The sequence below is a fragment of the Gadus chalcogrammus genome, chromosome 18 (genome assembly GCF_026213295.1).
Source record: "Gadus chalcogrammus isolate NIFS_2021 chromosome 18, NIFS_Gcha_1.0, whole genome shotgun sequence".
Classification (NCBI taxonomy): Eukaryota; Metazoa; Chordata; class Actinopteri; order Gadiformes; family Gadidae; genus Gadus; species Gadus chalcogrammus.
In genome coordinates this window covers 8,826,550-8,841,064 of record NC_079429.1, presented here as the reverse complement: position 1 = coordinate 8,841,064, position 14,515 = coordinate 8,826,550, and the positions used below count along the sequence as shown (strand labels likewise).

General features: G+C 43.8%; 1 protein-coding gene across 1 annotated transcript; it reads left to right on the top strand.

Annotated features, from left to right (window-relative positions):
* Window positions 1-5,163: 5,163 nt before the first annotated feature.
* On the top strand, window positions 5,164-13,450 carry qrfprb (pyroglutamylated RFamide peptide receptor b). The gene is made up of 6 exons (XM_056577497.1): window positions 5,164-5,527; window positions 7,875-8,033; window positions 8,615-8,676; window positions 9,660-9,895; window positions 10,677-10,774; window positions 11,838-13,450. Exons 1-6 carry the CDS (start codon window positions 5,164-5,166, stop codon window positions 12,278-12,280), a joined length of 1,362 nt encoding a protein of 453 aa, XP_056433472.1. The 3' UTR covers window positions 12,281-13,450.
* Window positions 13,451-14,515: the final 1,065 nt, after the last annotated feature.

Sequence of the window (14,515 nt, the reverse complement as noted above, 5' to 3'; positions counted from 1 at the left end):
GTTTTTTATTGGTCGTCATGAAAGAAAAACATAAGGGCTAACACTTTTGCCTTTGTGAAAGAAAATATAAGGGGTAACACTGTCGAATTTTATTGGTCGTCATGAAAAAAAACATATTTGAAAAAGAATAAATAATTGTCCTTGTCAAATAAAATATAAGGGGTAACACTGTTGTTTTTATCAAATGAAACGTAAAGGGTAACACTGTATAGAATAGAATAGAATCGAATCGAATAGAAACACACACACACACACACACACACACACACACACACACACACACAATCAGATGGATCCGACCGGGATTTCCGTTGCGATGGGTTTCCTTGATCAGCGACTTATACAATAAACAAATTATGTAAAACAAAACCCCTCTTTCATTTTAAAATAATAGTATGCAAATATGTTGAATAGACCTCCATCTTTGTTATACTTTTAAAATGTTCCTATAGCCTATTTTATAGCTTATTGATATTTTAAAACAGGAATGCGTAATGCGAAATGCATCCTGGGATATTGAACGGTCCCAAGTCCACACCATGGACATATTGGGCTAGCCCGGCCATGCAATAGGGTCCGACTGCGTCCTGCGTCCTCCTGCCAAGACACGCCCCGTGTACAAAGACACGCCCCTCGTGTGAAATACACGCCTATACAACGACTGACCAATCTCAGCGTGATGACGTAAAACGTAGGATTGTGATTTCCTCTCAGCGTGATGTCGTAATACGTAGGATTGTGATTTCCTACTGAGATCGGGGAGTCATTTTCCAACGTAGCACAGAGACGGGAGCAGTTGTCTTGTTGAGCAACAACATCGTTAACTCTTCTGTTACGAAGCTGTTCCGTTTTTGTCAAAACCTACAAAAGTAGTTATCTTTGCCATACAGCTACACAGCCTGCCACACCATAGGTACACAAAATGGGGTTTCAATATTTCAGTTAACTTCTGTATGTCCAGATATTGCCTGGTGTTTGTAGGCTACGGGAGGGAGTCAATTTACTGTAACAGTGGAGTTAAAAAGTTAGTGTAATATTTTGCTCATGGGCGGTGTCATTTAAATTCTGGCTCTTAAAGGCCCACTATGCAACTTTTTTAGCCAAAATTACATTAAGTATGCAGGTTAAGAGTTATGCTGATGGTTCTGCATCCATTTCTGGGTCGATTGGTGGGTGCGTCATTTTCCCATGTGGCCTCTACAGTGAAAAAGCGCATATGCAACTTGATGTGTTCGGACCGAGCGCTTCCGGATGTGACGTGGCGGAAGTATCCTCGGAAATGTAGTCAGATTGTACTTTCGAAAATGCTTTACGGCACAGACACACACCCAAACATGACACCGGCTAGATATAAACCAGTTGCGAGGCAATTTGGCTTGATTTACCTTAATATAACAGGCTAGGAGTCATTGCGATGGTTCCATTATACATTTTTGTTCGATTGTTCGTTGTTTCAACTCCCCCTTGCGCATCTTGGCGGAGAAAATGAGTATGTTTCTGCCGGCGACCCGCCGCCCACTCTCGCGGGAGTCTCGGGTCTCGCGAAGTAACGAATTGCTTTGCGGCACAGACCCCCAAACACGGAACCGGCTCGATATAAACACAAGTAACTAAGGGATTGTTACATTCATCATAGATCAGCCGACTAAAAAGAGACAGAGAAACCCAATGTCGGAGGAACAGAAGAAGAGAAAGGGGAGACTGACCGACAGAGAGGCCAGACACGAGTAAACGTTGGGCAAGCTTTTCAGGAATAGCGTGAACTGAAAGAAAAAGAAGACTTCAAATCAGACTCCGACTTGGCCGTGTTGCCTTTGAAATTGAAAGTAGGCTACCCTTGGGTGAACTTTGTCCTCGTGGTATTCTTGATGTTGATAGTCTCTGTACAAATGTGTTTGCTCAACCATTTTGTTGTGAGCCCTGTAAAAATTGTTTTCTCGACCGTTTTGTTGTGAGCCCTGTATGTTTCATTTTCATTTTCTTTTCTTTTTTTCTTGTGAGAGTAGCGACTTGCCCCTAATGAACCAACCCGGTATCACGCGATTTCGTGCTCATGCGCGCAAACGTTATTAATCTATTGAATCGTGTCCCAGATTACGATTGTCCGACTTTTTTAGTGCTACACAGAACGAAGTGTAAACCAATGCATTCTGAATGGGAGCATTCTCCCATTCTCGCATTATTATCTAGTTATATATATGTCAACATTTCTGATTTGTAAGCAGACCTCCTCAAAAACAACGTCAATTGTCGGAATGCATTGGTTTACATTTCGTTCCGTGCAGCACTAAAAAAGTCGGACAATCTTGATCTGGGACACGATGCGCACAGATTAACGTTCGTGCGCATGAGCACGAAATCGCGTGATACCAGGTTGAATGACCAGTCGCTACTGGTCATTCTGACCGGGGACATTTAGAATTGTCGGTCCTCCTAATTTTTTTCCGGTCAATGACCGGTAATAACCACGGAAAACTCTGACCACGGAAACTCTGCTATAAACCGGCCTAACTTTCACCGTCAACACCAAACCCCTTCTTCTTCGCACGGCTGTCAACTTCCGGAACATTCGCTAGTTAGATTTTCTCAAACAGCAGTTTCAAGTACGGGTAGCATAACGTTAGCCAAGTGGGGGCTCCAGGATTGCTAAATCTAACGAGAGAGGTAAAATTGCCATTAAGGAAGGAAAGGATAGTATGCCTTGTGACTGTGCTTCGCAGTATGCCTTGCGAAACACAGTATGCCTTTCGAAACACCGCGTGATTGGTCGATGAAACGCTACCAGGAACGCCTAAAGGGCGTTCTTGTGTCATGACGGAAACGCCCAAGCCTGCAGCTGGACCCTTCTCGATTGTTTTCGCCCGTTTTTTGTTAATGGGTGTTCTTATCTATAGTCATGCCTCTTCACATATGGCCAAGTTAAGTATAGGCTCAGCCTGGGAAAATTTTGCTCTCTCACATTTGTGACATCGTGAAGGATCATGTTTTATGAATAGTCCTGGAATATTATTAATATTGTTTTGGATCCTGCGTGTGTCATTCATGCAGCAGATCTACCTCATGCTAATTGGCATGCCCGCAAGAAAGAGAGAGAGAGAGAGAGAGAGAGAGAGAGAGAGAGAGAGAGAGAGAGAGAGAGAGAGAGAGAGAGAGAGAGAGAGAGACAGAGAGAGAGAGACAGAGAGAGAGAGAGAGAGAGAGAGAGAGAGAGAGAGAGAGAGAGAGAGAGAGAGAGAGAGAGAGAGAGAGAGAGAGAGAGAGAGAGAGTATTCACTACCTCTGGTTTAATATTTCTGGTGAATAATATCTCCATGTTTGAGTCCTTTAAAGCTGCTTCTCCTGCTGCTTATCTTGCACTACAGTGTATGACTGTAGGCTATCTGAAAATGGTGTGTATGCATTCTGTAGAATGTCAATAACATGAGTCGATCGTTATTAATAGCAGTAATTCTGCTTACTCAATACTAAGACTGATTACTAACTTCCCTTTGCATCGTCGTTACTCGCTACAAAATAAAAACCCTGAAGAAATTAGAAATATCATGACGTTGGGACGTGAGAACAGCAGGTTTGGCTAATAAATGGTGTTCCTGAGATTGGTAACGTTGATTGACAAGTGCTCTCAACCCAACGCGGTTATATTTCGTTTAGAGTGCTCACGGCAAGTACAAGTGTTGCCGGATTGGGCGGTTTCCCGCCCCGTTTCGATTTGACCCAATAACGTTAATAGGCCTATTGAGGTATGGGAGTAATTAGGGGCGAGGGCGGGCCATCAGACCTGTCACTCAAATCTCCGTGCCAGTCGTAAGGAGATTTGATTCATGATGTAATAGTCGCGCTAGCGTTGATTGTCCATCTTTCTCCGATTGACGTTCTTTAAGTTCTTGTAAGATTATTTAAAGTAACATTTCTACATAAATGTAAGATAATAGTATGCATGAATATGTTGAGCACTTTATTTTAGCTCATGTAGGCCTACTCATCATACATTTTCTTTGGTTGTGCCCCGCACACGGAGCGCGCGCGCGTGCGTGTGTGTGTGTGTGTGTGTGTGTGTGTGTGTGTGTGTGTGTGTGTGTGTGTGCGTGCGTGCGTGTGTGTGTGTGTATGTGTGCGTGTGCGTGTGCGTGTGTGTGTGTGTAAACACGTTAGCTAAAAGGTTAATATTACTAGCAAGTTCATCAGGCAATCAAAGTTCAAATTTAAAATGAAACGATGATGTCCAGTAAGAACGGGGTCGTTACTGTGAGGGAGAGAAGGAGGATGGAGAGGGAGGGAAGGTGAGGAAAGACCCTTAGTATTGATGTTATAGTTGATATATTTAGAAAGTTCCAATAAAACTCAAATGGGAAAAAAAATAGATTGATTTTCTTTTTTATTAACAGGATTTTACTTTTTTTACTTGTATGTTTTTTACTGTAGGCCTATATAATATCAGAAAATTACTTTTGATACTTAAGCACAATTAAAAGCAGATAGTTTAAGACTTTTACTCGTAGGATTCTATTGGGTGACTTTTATTTTTACCGGAGTCATTTTCTGGGAAGACATCTACTTTTAGAAAGTGTGGCTTTCGGGTAGGTCTACTTCCTCCGCGAAAACTGCATGCGCTTTCTTTTGCGTGTTTCGACTCCGCCCTCAGCCTTTAAAGCTGAAAGCTCAGGACTATAAATGCTTCACTGAACGGGTTTCGAGATCATCTATCTATCCATCATGTATTGGGAGGCTATTGGATGGTTTCATTGATAAAGAAGAACAACCAAGAACGATATAAACGATTTACACTAAACTAAAACCTAGAACGTGTTCTGTAATGATGTTGTCATGTCCAATAAAAAAAGAAACAAATCAAGCATCTCATAACAACTGGAACTCCGTGATACGCTCGTCTGCTTGTTTGATGGACTGTCAATAAGAGCCCACGTGCAGCGGCACTCCAGCAGCCTGTATTGCTGCCTCTCCATTGGACGCGGAAGGCGCGATCCGCTACGGACGCTTCCGTGGATCCTTGCAACAATATTTAATATTTTAACCTTTTTTTCTTTCTTTTTTTAAATTGAAATCGTCAAGCTTGTGTGGTCTGGATCCTGGATTGTGTGTTTTTCGTCATTCAATATCGCCCCCCACCCCCCCACCCCACGCTGACTGACTGACCGGACCAGCATGGCCACCTCCACTGAGTCCGGACAGCGCTACACTAAAATCACCCCCGAGGTCCTGAAGGAGATGCTGCAGCTCTACAACCTCAGCCGCCAGGAGTTCATCGACTCGTATAACATCCAGCCTCTGGTGTACGTCCCCGAGTTGCCGTACAGCGTGAAAACGACTTTTGTGATCATGTACGCCCTGATATTCGTCCTGGCTCTGGTGGGTAACAGTTTGGTGGTTTACATTGTGGTGAAAAAGCGCGCCGTGCAGACCGCCACCAACATCTTCATCTGCTCCTTAGCGGTGAGCGACCTGCTCATCACTTTCTTCTGCGTCCCATTCACTCTCTTGCAAAATATCTCCTCAGAGTGGCTCGGAGGTGAGTTCTTGAATGCATGTCTACAGTCTTGATGAAATAGATGTGTGTATAGGCTACTAGATGGATGTGTTATGTGCTAACTGCCCATTCAACTACAAGGGCACTCAAACGCATCCCGTGTGTGTGTGTGTGTGTGTGTGTGTGTGTGTGTGTGTGTGTGTGTGTGTGTGTGTGTGTGTGTGTGTGTGTGTGTGTGTGTGTGTGTGTGTGTGTGTGTGTGTGTGTGAGTTCGAGGATTCCAAAGTTTCCCTATAAAGTTAAAATAGTGTTCGGGCACATGCGTTTGCATGCTTGTATATGCGTGGGGATTATAATAAGCAGCAGAGACAAGTGTCAACAAGTGTTGAGGTTTCACCACCCGTGACCACAAGGCGACAACCACAATGTATTCGGTTGTCGCTTTGACAACAATCAAACAACAATCCCAGCCTAATAGGAAAGCCAATAGTTCCCAATCCCCTTCCTTTGTGATGGAGAAGAATGAGGTGAGAATTCTGCAGCGAGGAGCGAACAGCAGGGAAAGCAACACTTAATTTCCTACCTTCTGGTGAGACACACAACGCCAATGGGTTCCTATGCCAATGCTGCAAGTAGGCGGGCGGATCCAGGCTAGGGCTGATGCAACAACCAATTAAATAGGGCCTTTTTAATAGACTATGTTGTTGTGGGCTTTTTTGTAATATTTTTGAAGTAATAATAGTAAAAGTAAATTAAATATTCCAGAGGCGCCCTTAGGATTCCCTTAAACCGTCTATGACACGGGCTGGGCCTGTCAATCTCCCTTTAGGTCATCAGGCTTTTGACTGTACACCATGGAATGCAGGTAGTCAAAAGGAACAACAGGTTCTCTCAAACCAGGTGCATACACGCTGGTGGCATGCGTACAATCACCTCCTGTAGTCTTTGTCCACATACATACAACTGCATTTCACATGGTGAGTCTGTTCAAATGTGCTGTGGTTGCATGAAACCTAAATTAGGTTTTGCCTCTGGTTCATTGGTGCTGTCTCTTCATCTTGGTAAAGTAAACATCTCCAAAGCAAGGAGCTGCTGGTCTATTTTGGGAAAGATGGAAAAAATATCTCAGACACTGACCATTATGGCCATGAGCTGGAAAAAGTGGACAGCTTCTAGTATTCTAGACAATTGTTCCATTGCCAGCTGAAACATACTGGGGGTGTCACTGTGTAGAGAATGGATGATGCAGTTCAACAGAGCTGCAAGAGAACGTGTTCTCAACTGGACAGAATTCTTTGCTTAGCCTTAAAAATCTTCAACTGCCAACTGCCAACCCACCCACCCATTCATCGCAATGGTCAAAATATACAACAGAACTCCAGGCACCCTGCAAACACCTTATTAAAAAACACCCCTTATGAAAAAGACTCTAAAAGGCCAATAAAAAATGTAAATCAATTTTTTCCTCTACAGCACAGACTGCAGATATTACTACGTGAAAGCAAAAAAAAAAAATATTTTTAAACACCTGACATATTTTGCTCTGGACCTTCCCCTTTGACTGTCAAGATCGTACATCCAGGAATGTATTTAATGTTTCATTGGGGTTATGCGATATATGTTGTTTTTATCTTATTGCGTGCATTGACTGTCATGCTGTGGTTGTTTGCTGTTGTCATGTCATGAGCACACCAAGGGTAAATCCTCGAAAATCTTGGAAATGGTTTTCTACAAGTGTGGTACGGTCTGGCGCTTTGCAGATGTACTCTGTTCATCGTAGACGGTGAATCAGATGACTGCTGTCCCTAACAAACCCTGTTTGGACCAATCTCAGAAGTGTCCCGTTGTGTTTGTTAAGACGGGTATGTCTGTCGGCCCACATGAATAAGCATCCCATTGGAGGGAAGGAGAATCGAGCACAACGTGTTGAACATGAAGGTCAATACTGATCCATGTGCAAATTATGCATCTCAATACTTCACTGGTCTGAACAGCGGGCATGAATAAGTGAGGGGTCATCATAGATAGGCTAAACCAGTGGTTCTCAATGAAGGGATTTATTTCAGCCTAGTACCTCTTTCACACTTCTAGGGGAGGGAAAACAATTCAAATGGGTATTTGAGTGAAAAATGTACCTTAAATGGTCGGTACAAATACAGTTAAGGGATAAACATCAGTTTGTGATTCACTTAGGATTGTGTCATTCATTGGAAAGTATTACAGAATCCGTCCTTATATTAAAACAACTGTCTAAACAACCTGGCTATATCCCAAGTGAAGGGACTGAAGAAGTTGACCTATCCTTACCCTTCATGGCCACCATTTTCACGAACTCTGTCAACTTCATTCATTTACCCTGTTACAAGGACATTTTATTTTGCCTCATCAGGGGTTCTGGTATGCAAAACGGTTCCATTTGTGCAGACCACAGCCATAGTCACAGGGATCTTGACAATGACCTGCATCGCCATCGAGAGGTACCAAGGAATTGTGTATCCACTCAAAATGAGGAGGCAGTACACATCCAGGAGAGCCTACAAAATGCTAGGTAAGCGCGGCCCTTAAACACTTGGCTATGTATTTGTGTCTTGTTTATGTTGTCAGTCTGTGTGGGTGAGAGTGTGTAAAAAACAATAGCACTCTGATTGCTGGTATCAATTTGCGAAGATGAGGTACATACTGACCGAACTCGATACGCACATTGTCTGAAAAGAACGTGCTGTGAAGATTAGGTTTCTTGCACCAGATTTTTGCATCAGCTTTTCAATACAGGAAAGGAGATTATTTTGTATGGTGTTATGTTTTGTTATGTAATAAGTTAAAAGCAGTGAACATTTTACAAATCCATAGATTGATCACTACCTCTTTCATTCACTCTTGAATTGTAATTCTATTCATTTTACATATTTATTAAATATAATAAAGAAGTGCAGTTTACAAGCTGCCACTTTGAACGCCTGCTGCAGTACAAATGCAGGATTTTTTGAATATTTGTGACATTAAAATACCCTTTTTAACTCTGAGTTATATATATTTTTAACTCTGATTATAAACTCAGCGAATACTAGGCCACACAGTAGTGTGCTACTAGTATGCTTATGTGTCACAAACGTTTTTCCCATTCTGCAGGGATAGTGTGGATTGCATCAGTGATGGTGGGCTCTCCAATACTGTTTGTACAACAACTAGAAGTGAGTAGAATACTTTATCTATGCATTATACCCTTTCCCCTAAAGAATAGGCGGACATTCCCTATATCGAAGCATGCTATTATAAAGTCAGATCAGCAATAGAGCAGATGCTAATAAGTATGATGAAGAATTTCACCCAATTGATAAGGATATACAGGCTTGCTGTGTGACACACATACCAATGAGTACAACATTGGATTTAGAATAACCTATAATTTGGCAGCACCTTACCTGAATAGTCTGCGGTTCAGTCTCAATTTAGTTTCAGTTGAGTATCGACTCAGTTTTCTGTCCGTTGATGCTCACATCAACACTCAATAAGGTTAAGCTATCCACATAAACCATGTAATTGAGTGTCTACTGCATAAACAGCAATATCAATTTCGAAACAACAAAAGTCCATGATGAGACCAGACACAATGTTGAAGTTCACCTGAGACAAATGAGGCATGTAACATGACATTAAACTGAAAAAGGTCTGACGATGTATAGTTGCTGTTCACTTCACATGTTATGGATTACATCTAATAGTCGGATAACACTGAATGGAATATATGTGGATAGGTTCTTGATAACCTTACACAATGTTGACTTGTCAAGTGTGTATCCACTGACAGTCAACTGAGATGATGTTGATACTCAGTTGATACTCAACTGTGGACTACCAAGGTAAAGGTTGAAGCACCCACTTAGACCAACACAAGACCACTTAGACCCTCTTCAGCCACTTTATATTTTATAAATCACAATACTATTGCGATTCATAGTAAAAGAAAAATTGCGTCTGTCTGTCCTGAAGCCTGAATGGCTTTTCATTGAAGCAAGTGGGAACCTCTCTTTCAAACCACTGTCAACCCCTCACCAACCCCAACACCATCACCACCACCACCCTCACCTCCACCACCCTCACTATCACATGCCTCTCCACCACCTGCCTCACAACCACCACCACCACCACCACCACCACTACCACCTCTCTGCAGGTGAAGTATGACTTCCTGTACGACCACTACCACGTGTGCTGCCAGGAGAGCTGGCCCTCGCTGGCCCAGCGCCAGGTGTACACCACCTTCATCATGGTGGCGCTCTTCCTGCTGCCGCTGCTCACCATGATGTTCCTGTACACGCGCATCGCCATCGAGCTGTGGATCCGCAAGCGAGTGGGCGACTCGTCTGTCCTCAACACCATGAACCAGAGGGAGATCAGCAAGATCTCCCGGTGAGCGGTGATGGCTCAGTCGAGGTTCCACGTCGACGCAACGCAATGACCACGCAGATGCTTCGACGCAGTCGTGAACTGTTTTGGTTCTGCGTCGGTTTTTTAGTGAGCAAGGTTACATTTTTTGGGAGAAGCACGTAATGGGTCTGTTAACCCCCTCGCGTTGCGTCGAAGTGGGAACCGGGGACCCATGGAGGAATACCTGAAATCACGCTGCACCAAAAGCAGTTTCTGCCGCCCCCCTGGTTGTGTGGATATGTTGATTAATTTGTATCTCGTATCTTGATTCTTGATGGTGCTTTTGTTTTATTTTTATGATTTATTTTTGCTTAAATTCACCCGTTGTCTGTTGTTTTTATTATGTTTTGGATATGTAATTTCCCTTGCTTTGTATTTGTGAACGTGTCAAGCTCTTACAGTTGTGTCAGAGACGGGTTCCACTCTACAATAAGGTTACATTCATTAACCAGGGATGAACATTAGTTACTGCAGTAAAAAGCATTAATTTACATCCAAGGTATTGGTTTATGCATTTTTTAATAGGGTTAGGGTTAACCTTAACCCACCAAACCAACCCCCGTATTCAAATGCTATATGACAATGCTTATTACTACATTTAGTAATATTAATTAATATCTAATGAATCAACATATTGTAAAGTGTAACAGAGAATGTCCTGGTAACAAAAATAAGTCGCATAATCAAACATTTTGACATAATTTCTCTTTCATTTTTTTGGACTTCTGTGTCTTATTTTGCTCTTTTTGTCATGCATTGAAAGGAAGAAGAAGCGAGCGGTGAAGATGATGGTGATCGTGGTGCTGCTCTTCACAGTCTGCTGGGCTCCGTTCCACACGGTCCACATGCTCTATGAATACAGTAAGCTTTACCCAGGAGCAGGGTCCATAATTAGGTTTCTTACCTTTTTACCACAGTAAATCTGCCTGTCAAACTGTAATTTATGAAATATCTTTATTTAATTGGATTCTGGAAGGTGATCATTTTGGATTTCCTGCCCAGGGGTGCTGAAATGAGCTGTTCATGAATGGATAATGGCGACAGTCTGGATTAATAAATTACTTGATTGACTGTCACTAAGGTTGTCAATTCCCAGCCAAACTAGCCACAATATGCTGGGTTTCAGAGCTGACATCTGAAATGATTTGATCCAGTGAATTGCAGGAAGTTGTTAACGGTAAATGGACTACATTTATAAAAAAAAACTTTTCAAACCTGTTGTTACGCATCAAGCTTCAAAATGAATGTCAGCCATGCCAGGCAAAAGCCAGCTTGTGTGGTGCAGTGAGGCTAAAGTGTGAGGCTCAGAGACACTTTGAAACTTTTTCCCCCAAAGTTTGTCCCCCACTTTGGGGGACAAAGTGTCAAAGTGGGGTAAAACCAGCAACCAGCAATCAACTACCTCCAGAGCCACTACTACAATGGAGTAGTTATCGAAAAGTGAATATATGGCTCTAGCGAGAACTGAAACCCAAGCAAACAGGGAACTGTTTCCATACCAGGCATAAAGACCTCCTTCAAACACGTCTACATCGATGTACACCATCGGTAGTAGTATTATTTCATTAGTAATCCAGTGTTTTATCGTTTTAAGTAAATGTATTTTTGACTTCTCAATTATTCAGCGTATTAAATGGGAGATGCAAAATAGTCTACCCGGGCTGGAGAGACTTTTGCATCATTTATAGAGTTTATTTTTTGTGCCGACCTGTTTCATGATCTGTAGACCCACCATGTGTATATGTATGTGTGTGTGTGTGTATGTGTGGGTGTATTTGTATGTGTACGTTTACGTGCATGTGTGTGTGTACTTGTGTATGTCTATGTGTGTTTGTGTATGTATGTGTGTACGTGCATGTGTGTGTGTGTGTGTGTGTGTGTGTGTGTGTGTGTGTGTGTGTGCGTGCGCGCCCCTCCCCTCCAGGCGACCTGGAGGAGAAGTACGAGGAGGTGACACTCCACACCATCATCGCCGTGGTGCAGGCGGTGGGCTTCTTCAACAGCTTCAACAACCCCATCGTGTACGCCTTCATGAACGACAACTTCAAGAAGAGCTGCGTTTCCACGCTGTCCCTCTGCCTCCGCAAGCGTGGGGCCCCAGGCAGGGGCCACGCCAATGCCGCCGCCAATGCCGCCGTCGGCCCCGCCGCAAACCTCATCGTCCACTTCAGGCCCCTGCGGCGGGAGGCCTTCCTGAAGACCGCCGACGGCTCCGAGAACCGCCACGGCGGCGACGATGGCGGACGTCAGGGCCCGTCGGGCTCCTCCCACGGCTGCAGCTCGCTGGGCGTGATCGGGGACAAGGCGTCCACCATGCAGTCCCAGCTGCCCGGGAGCAGCAGCGGTGGCGGCGGGATCACCAAATGAGGGAGGGACTTCTCGTGGGGGAAGTCCGGGATCACTCTGCCTGCCCCCCCGTCAGAGCTCCGATGGGTCGCGGGCCGCCGACCGGTCGACGGCCGCCACGTCGTAACGTTGAACGTGGGCGGGCACAAGAATGGAAACCCGGTTCTGAGCCGGGATAGAGTGGGAACAAGTGCAGTGACGAGCCGTGTGGCGCCCCGGCCTGCGTCTTGTTCTTTTGTATGTTGACCGATCCGGTTACGATTGTCTTTTGAATGTCACGACTGAAGCATTAAAAGCCATATTGTGTTCTCACTGTCCATGAACAGTATAGATATATATCGATATATATTCTCTGTGTATGAAACACGGTTACACACTACCTGAAAACCATACGGAATGGAAAAAATGACAAGCAGCCACAGGGAGGGTTCGATCACATAGCTAGCTATACCTCAGAGGATACACTTTCTGCTTTCTCTCAGTAAGGGTTACTTAATGAAAAGTGTGTTTTTGGAAGGTATCCAAATCTGATAGTGTGTGTGCATTAGTTACCTGCCGCTTGTTGAGAATGGATGAACTGTATTTTGTTCAGATAATAGTGATTGCGTTATGTACAAAACATGACAGGAATTAGTGTCTTGGTTGTTGCAATTTATTCACCAGTGCTTAGATGTGATACACAAAATACACCAGCAACACTGTTTTAAAGCCCAAAACGAAAATTCACGTACAGACATTGTTCTTGTAAATAGAGCATACATATGCAACCACAGGGTAGCTTCAAACCTAAGACCAGAGGTCCAATTCTGCATCATTCATGGTAATAGCTCAATTTACACAAGCAAAAGTGTTTAGCTTCGTGAATATGAGAATGTGTGCGTTGATTTATACAAATGTTTATCATTTATATTATATTTTTAAAGGTTCGATATATATATATATATACGCACACTATAAAATCTATCAAGGATCAGAGTGGCAGAAAACGTGTAGTATTTAAGTCTTCAAGAGAATGTCTTCAAATGAATGGAGCTAACCAGGGAGAATCTGTGCATCAGCCACTCAACCCCTCTCTTCATCAGGGTACACTGTAGATGCTGCACTGGGATGGACTTTGAGGAGAAATTTCTGAATTGTCTATCTGAGGCCTCCTATTTTATAAAACTGTAATTTAATTTTGTTTTGTGGAATAAATGGAGTTCAATATATATAAGCCTCCACACTGCAATTTTTTGCAGTGAAGGGACTGCGTGGAATACAACCCTGAATACGCCTCATCCTTATTACACGCTCCTTGCTCCTCTTTCAACCGATCATTGTGTCGAAGGCCATGTGTGTTTGGTCATGTTTGATGTGAGTAGCATTTCAAAAGCGCAGGAAAGCTTTTCCAGCGAGGTTACCTTTCAAAGGTTTACAGTCATGGGCGATCCATGTTTTGACCTTTTGGTTTGATTGACAGCACGGACATCGTCTCTTGAAGTCTGTGTCGGCTTCTGAATTAAAGGGCCCCTATTTTACCAGTGGGAGTGAGTTTGATTGGCCACTACAAGCCGTTTGAAAATCTGTCCCGCCCTGTGCCTTGGTGACGTCCCAAGTTTGAGTGTCTACCCAAATGTACGCTGAATAAATCGACTAGCCTTCTGACTGCACCAACTGCTAGGCTGATCTATGACACTCTAACATGTTACGTCACTTATGGCGCGTTCCCACAGGCGGCTGCGCTTCGGCCCAGCTTGCCTTTGCCCAGTAGTGAAGGTGAGGCCCTTGCCCACTGCGTCCGTCCGTTGACGGATCTCATTGACTTTGCATGGGGCGATCCCGAAATGCATTGTGGGTCCGTCCGTTCCGTCGGCTCCGTCTCTTGCGTTCAGAAGTTGAAAATTTTCACTTTTCAGGCTGCAACGGATACGTCAGCCAATCAGATCGTGGCTCCGTCTGCAAATACCACTCCCCTATCCATCAGACACGCCTTCCGTCGTCCGTTGACGGAGGGATGCAGTGGGCAAGGGCTTGTTCACACTACCTCCTTCCGTCGACGGATCTCATTGACTTTGCATGGGGTGCTCGCGAAATGCATTGTAGGACTGTCCGTTCATTAGACTCTGACCTGCGTCAAAAAGTTGAGGAATGTTAAACTTTTCAGGCAGCGGCGGATCCGTTGGCCAATCAGATCACAGTTATGCAAATAAACTCCACGCGTTTCCTGGATCCATTTTGCAATAGCAAGTAGGAAGAAGCGGGAAAAATCTGGATAGT

Bases quoted from the DNA above. Each gene is read 5' to 3' on its own strand.
- qrfprb (XM_056577497.1), top strand. From the start codon at position 5,164: ATGGCCACCTCCACTGAGTCCGGACAGCGCTACACTAAAATCACCCCC. The intron at 8,034-8,614 runs GTAAGCGCGGCC...CCCATTCTGCAG, and splicing joins GAGAGCCTACAAAATGCTAG to GGATAGTGTGGATTGCATCA. The intron at 10,775-11,837 runs GTAAGCTTTACC...CCTCCCCTCCAG, and splicing joins CCACATGCTCTATGAATACA to GCGACCTGGAGGAGAAGTAC.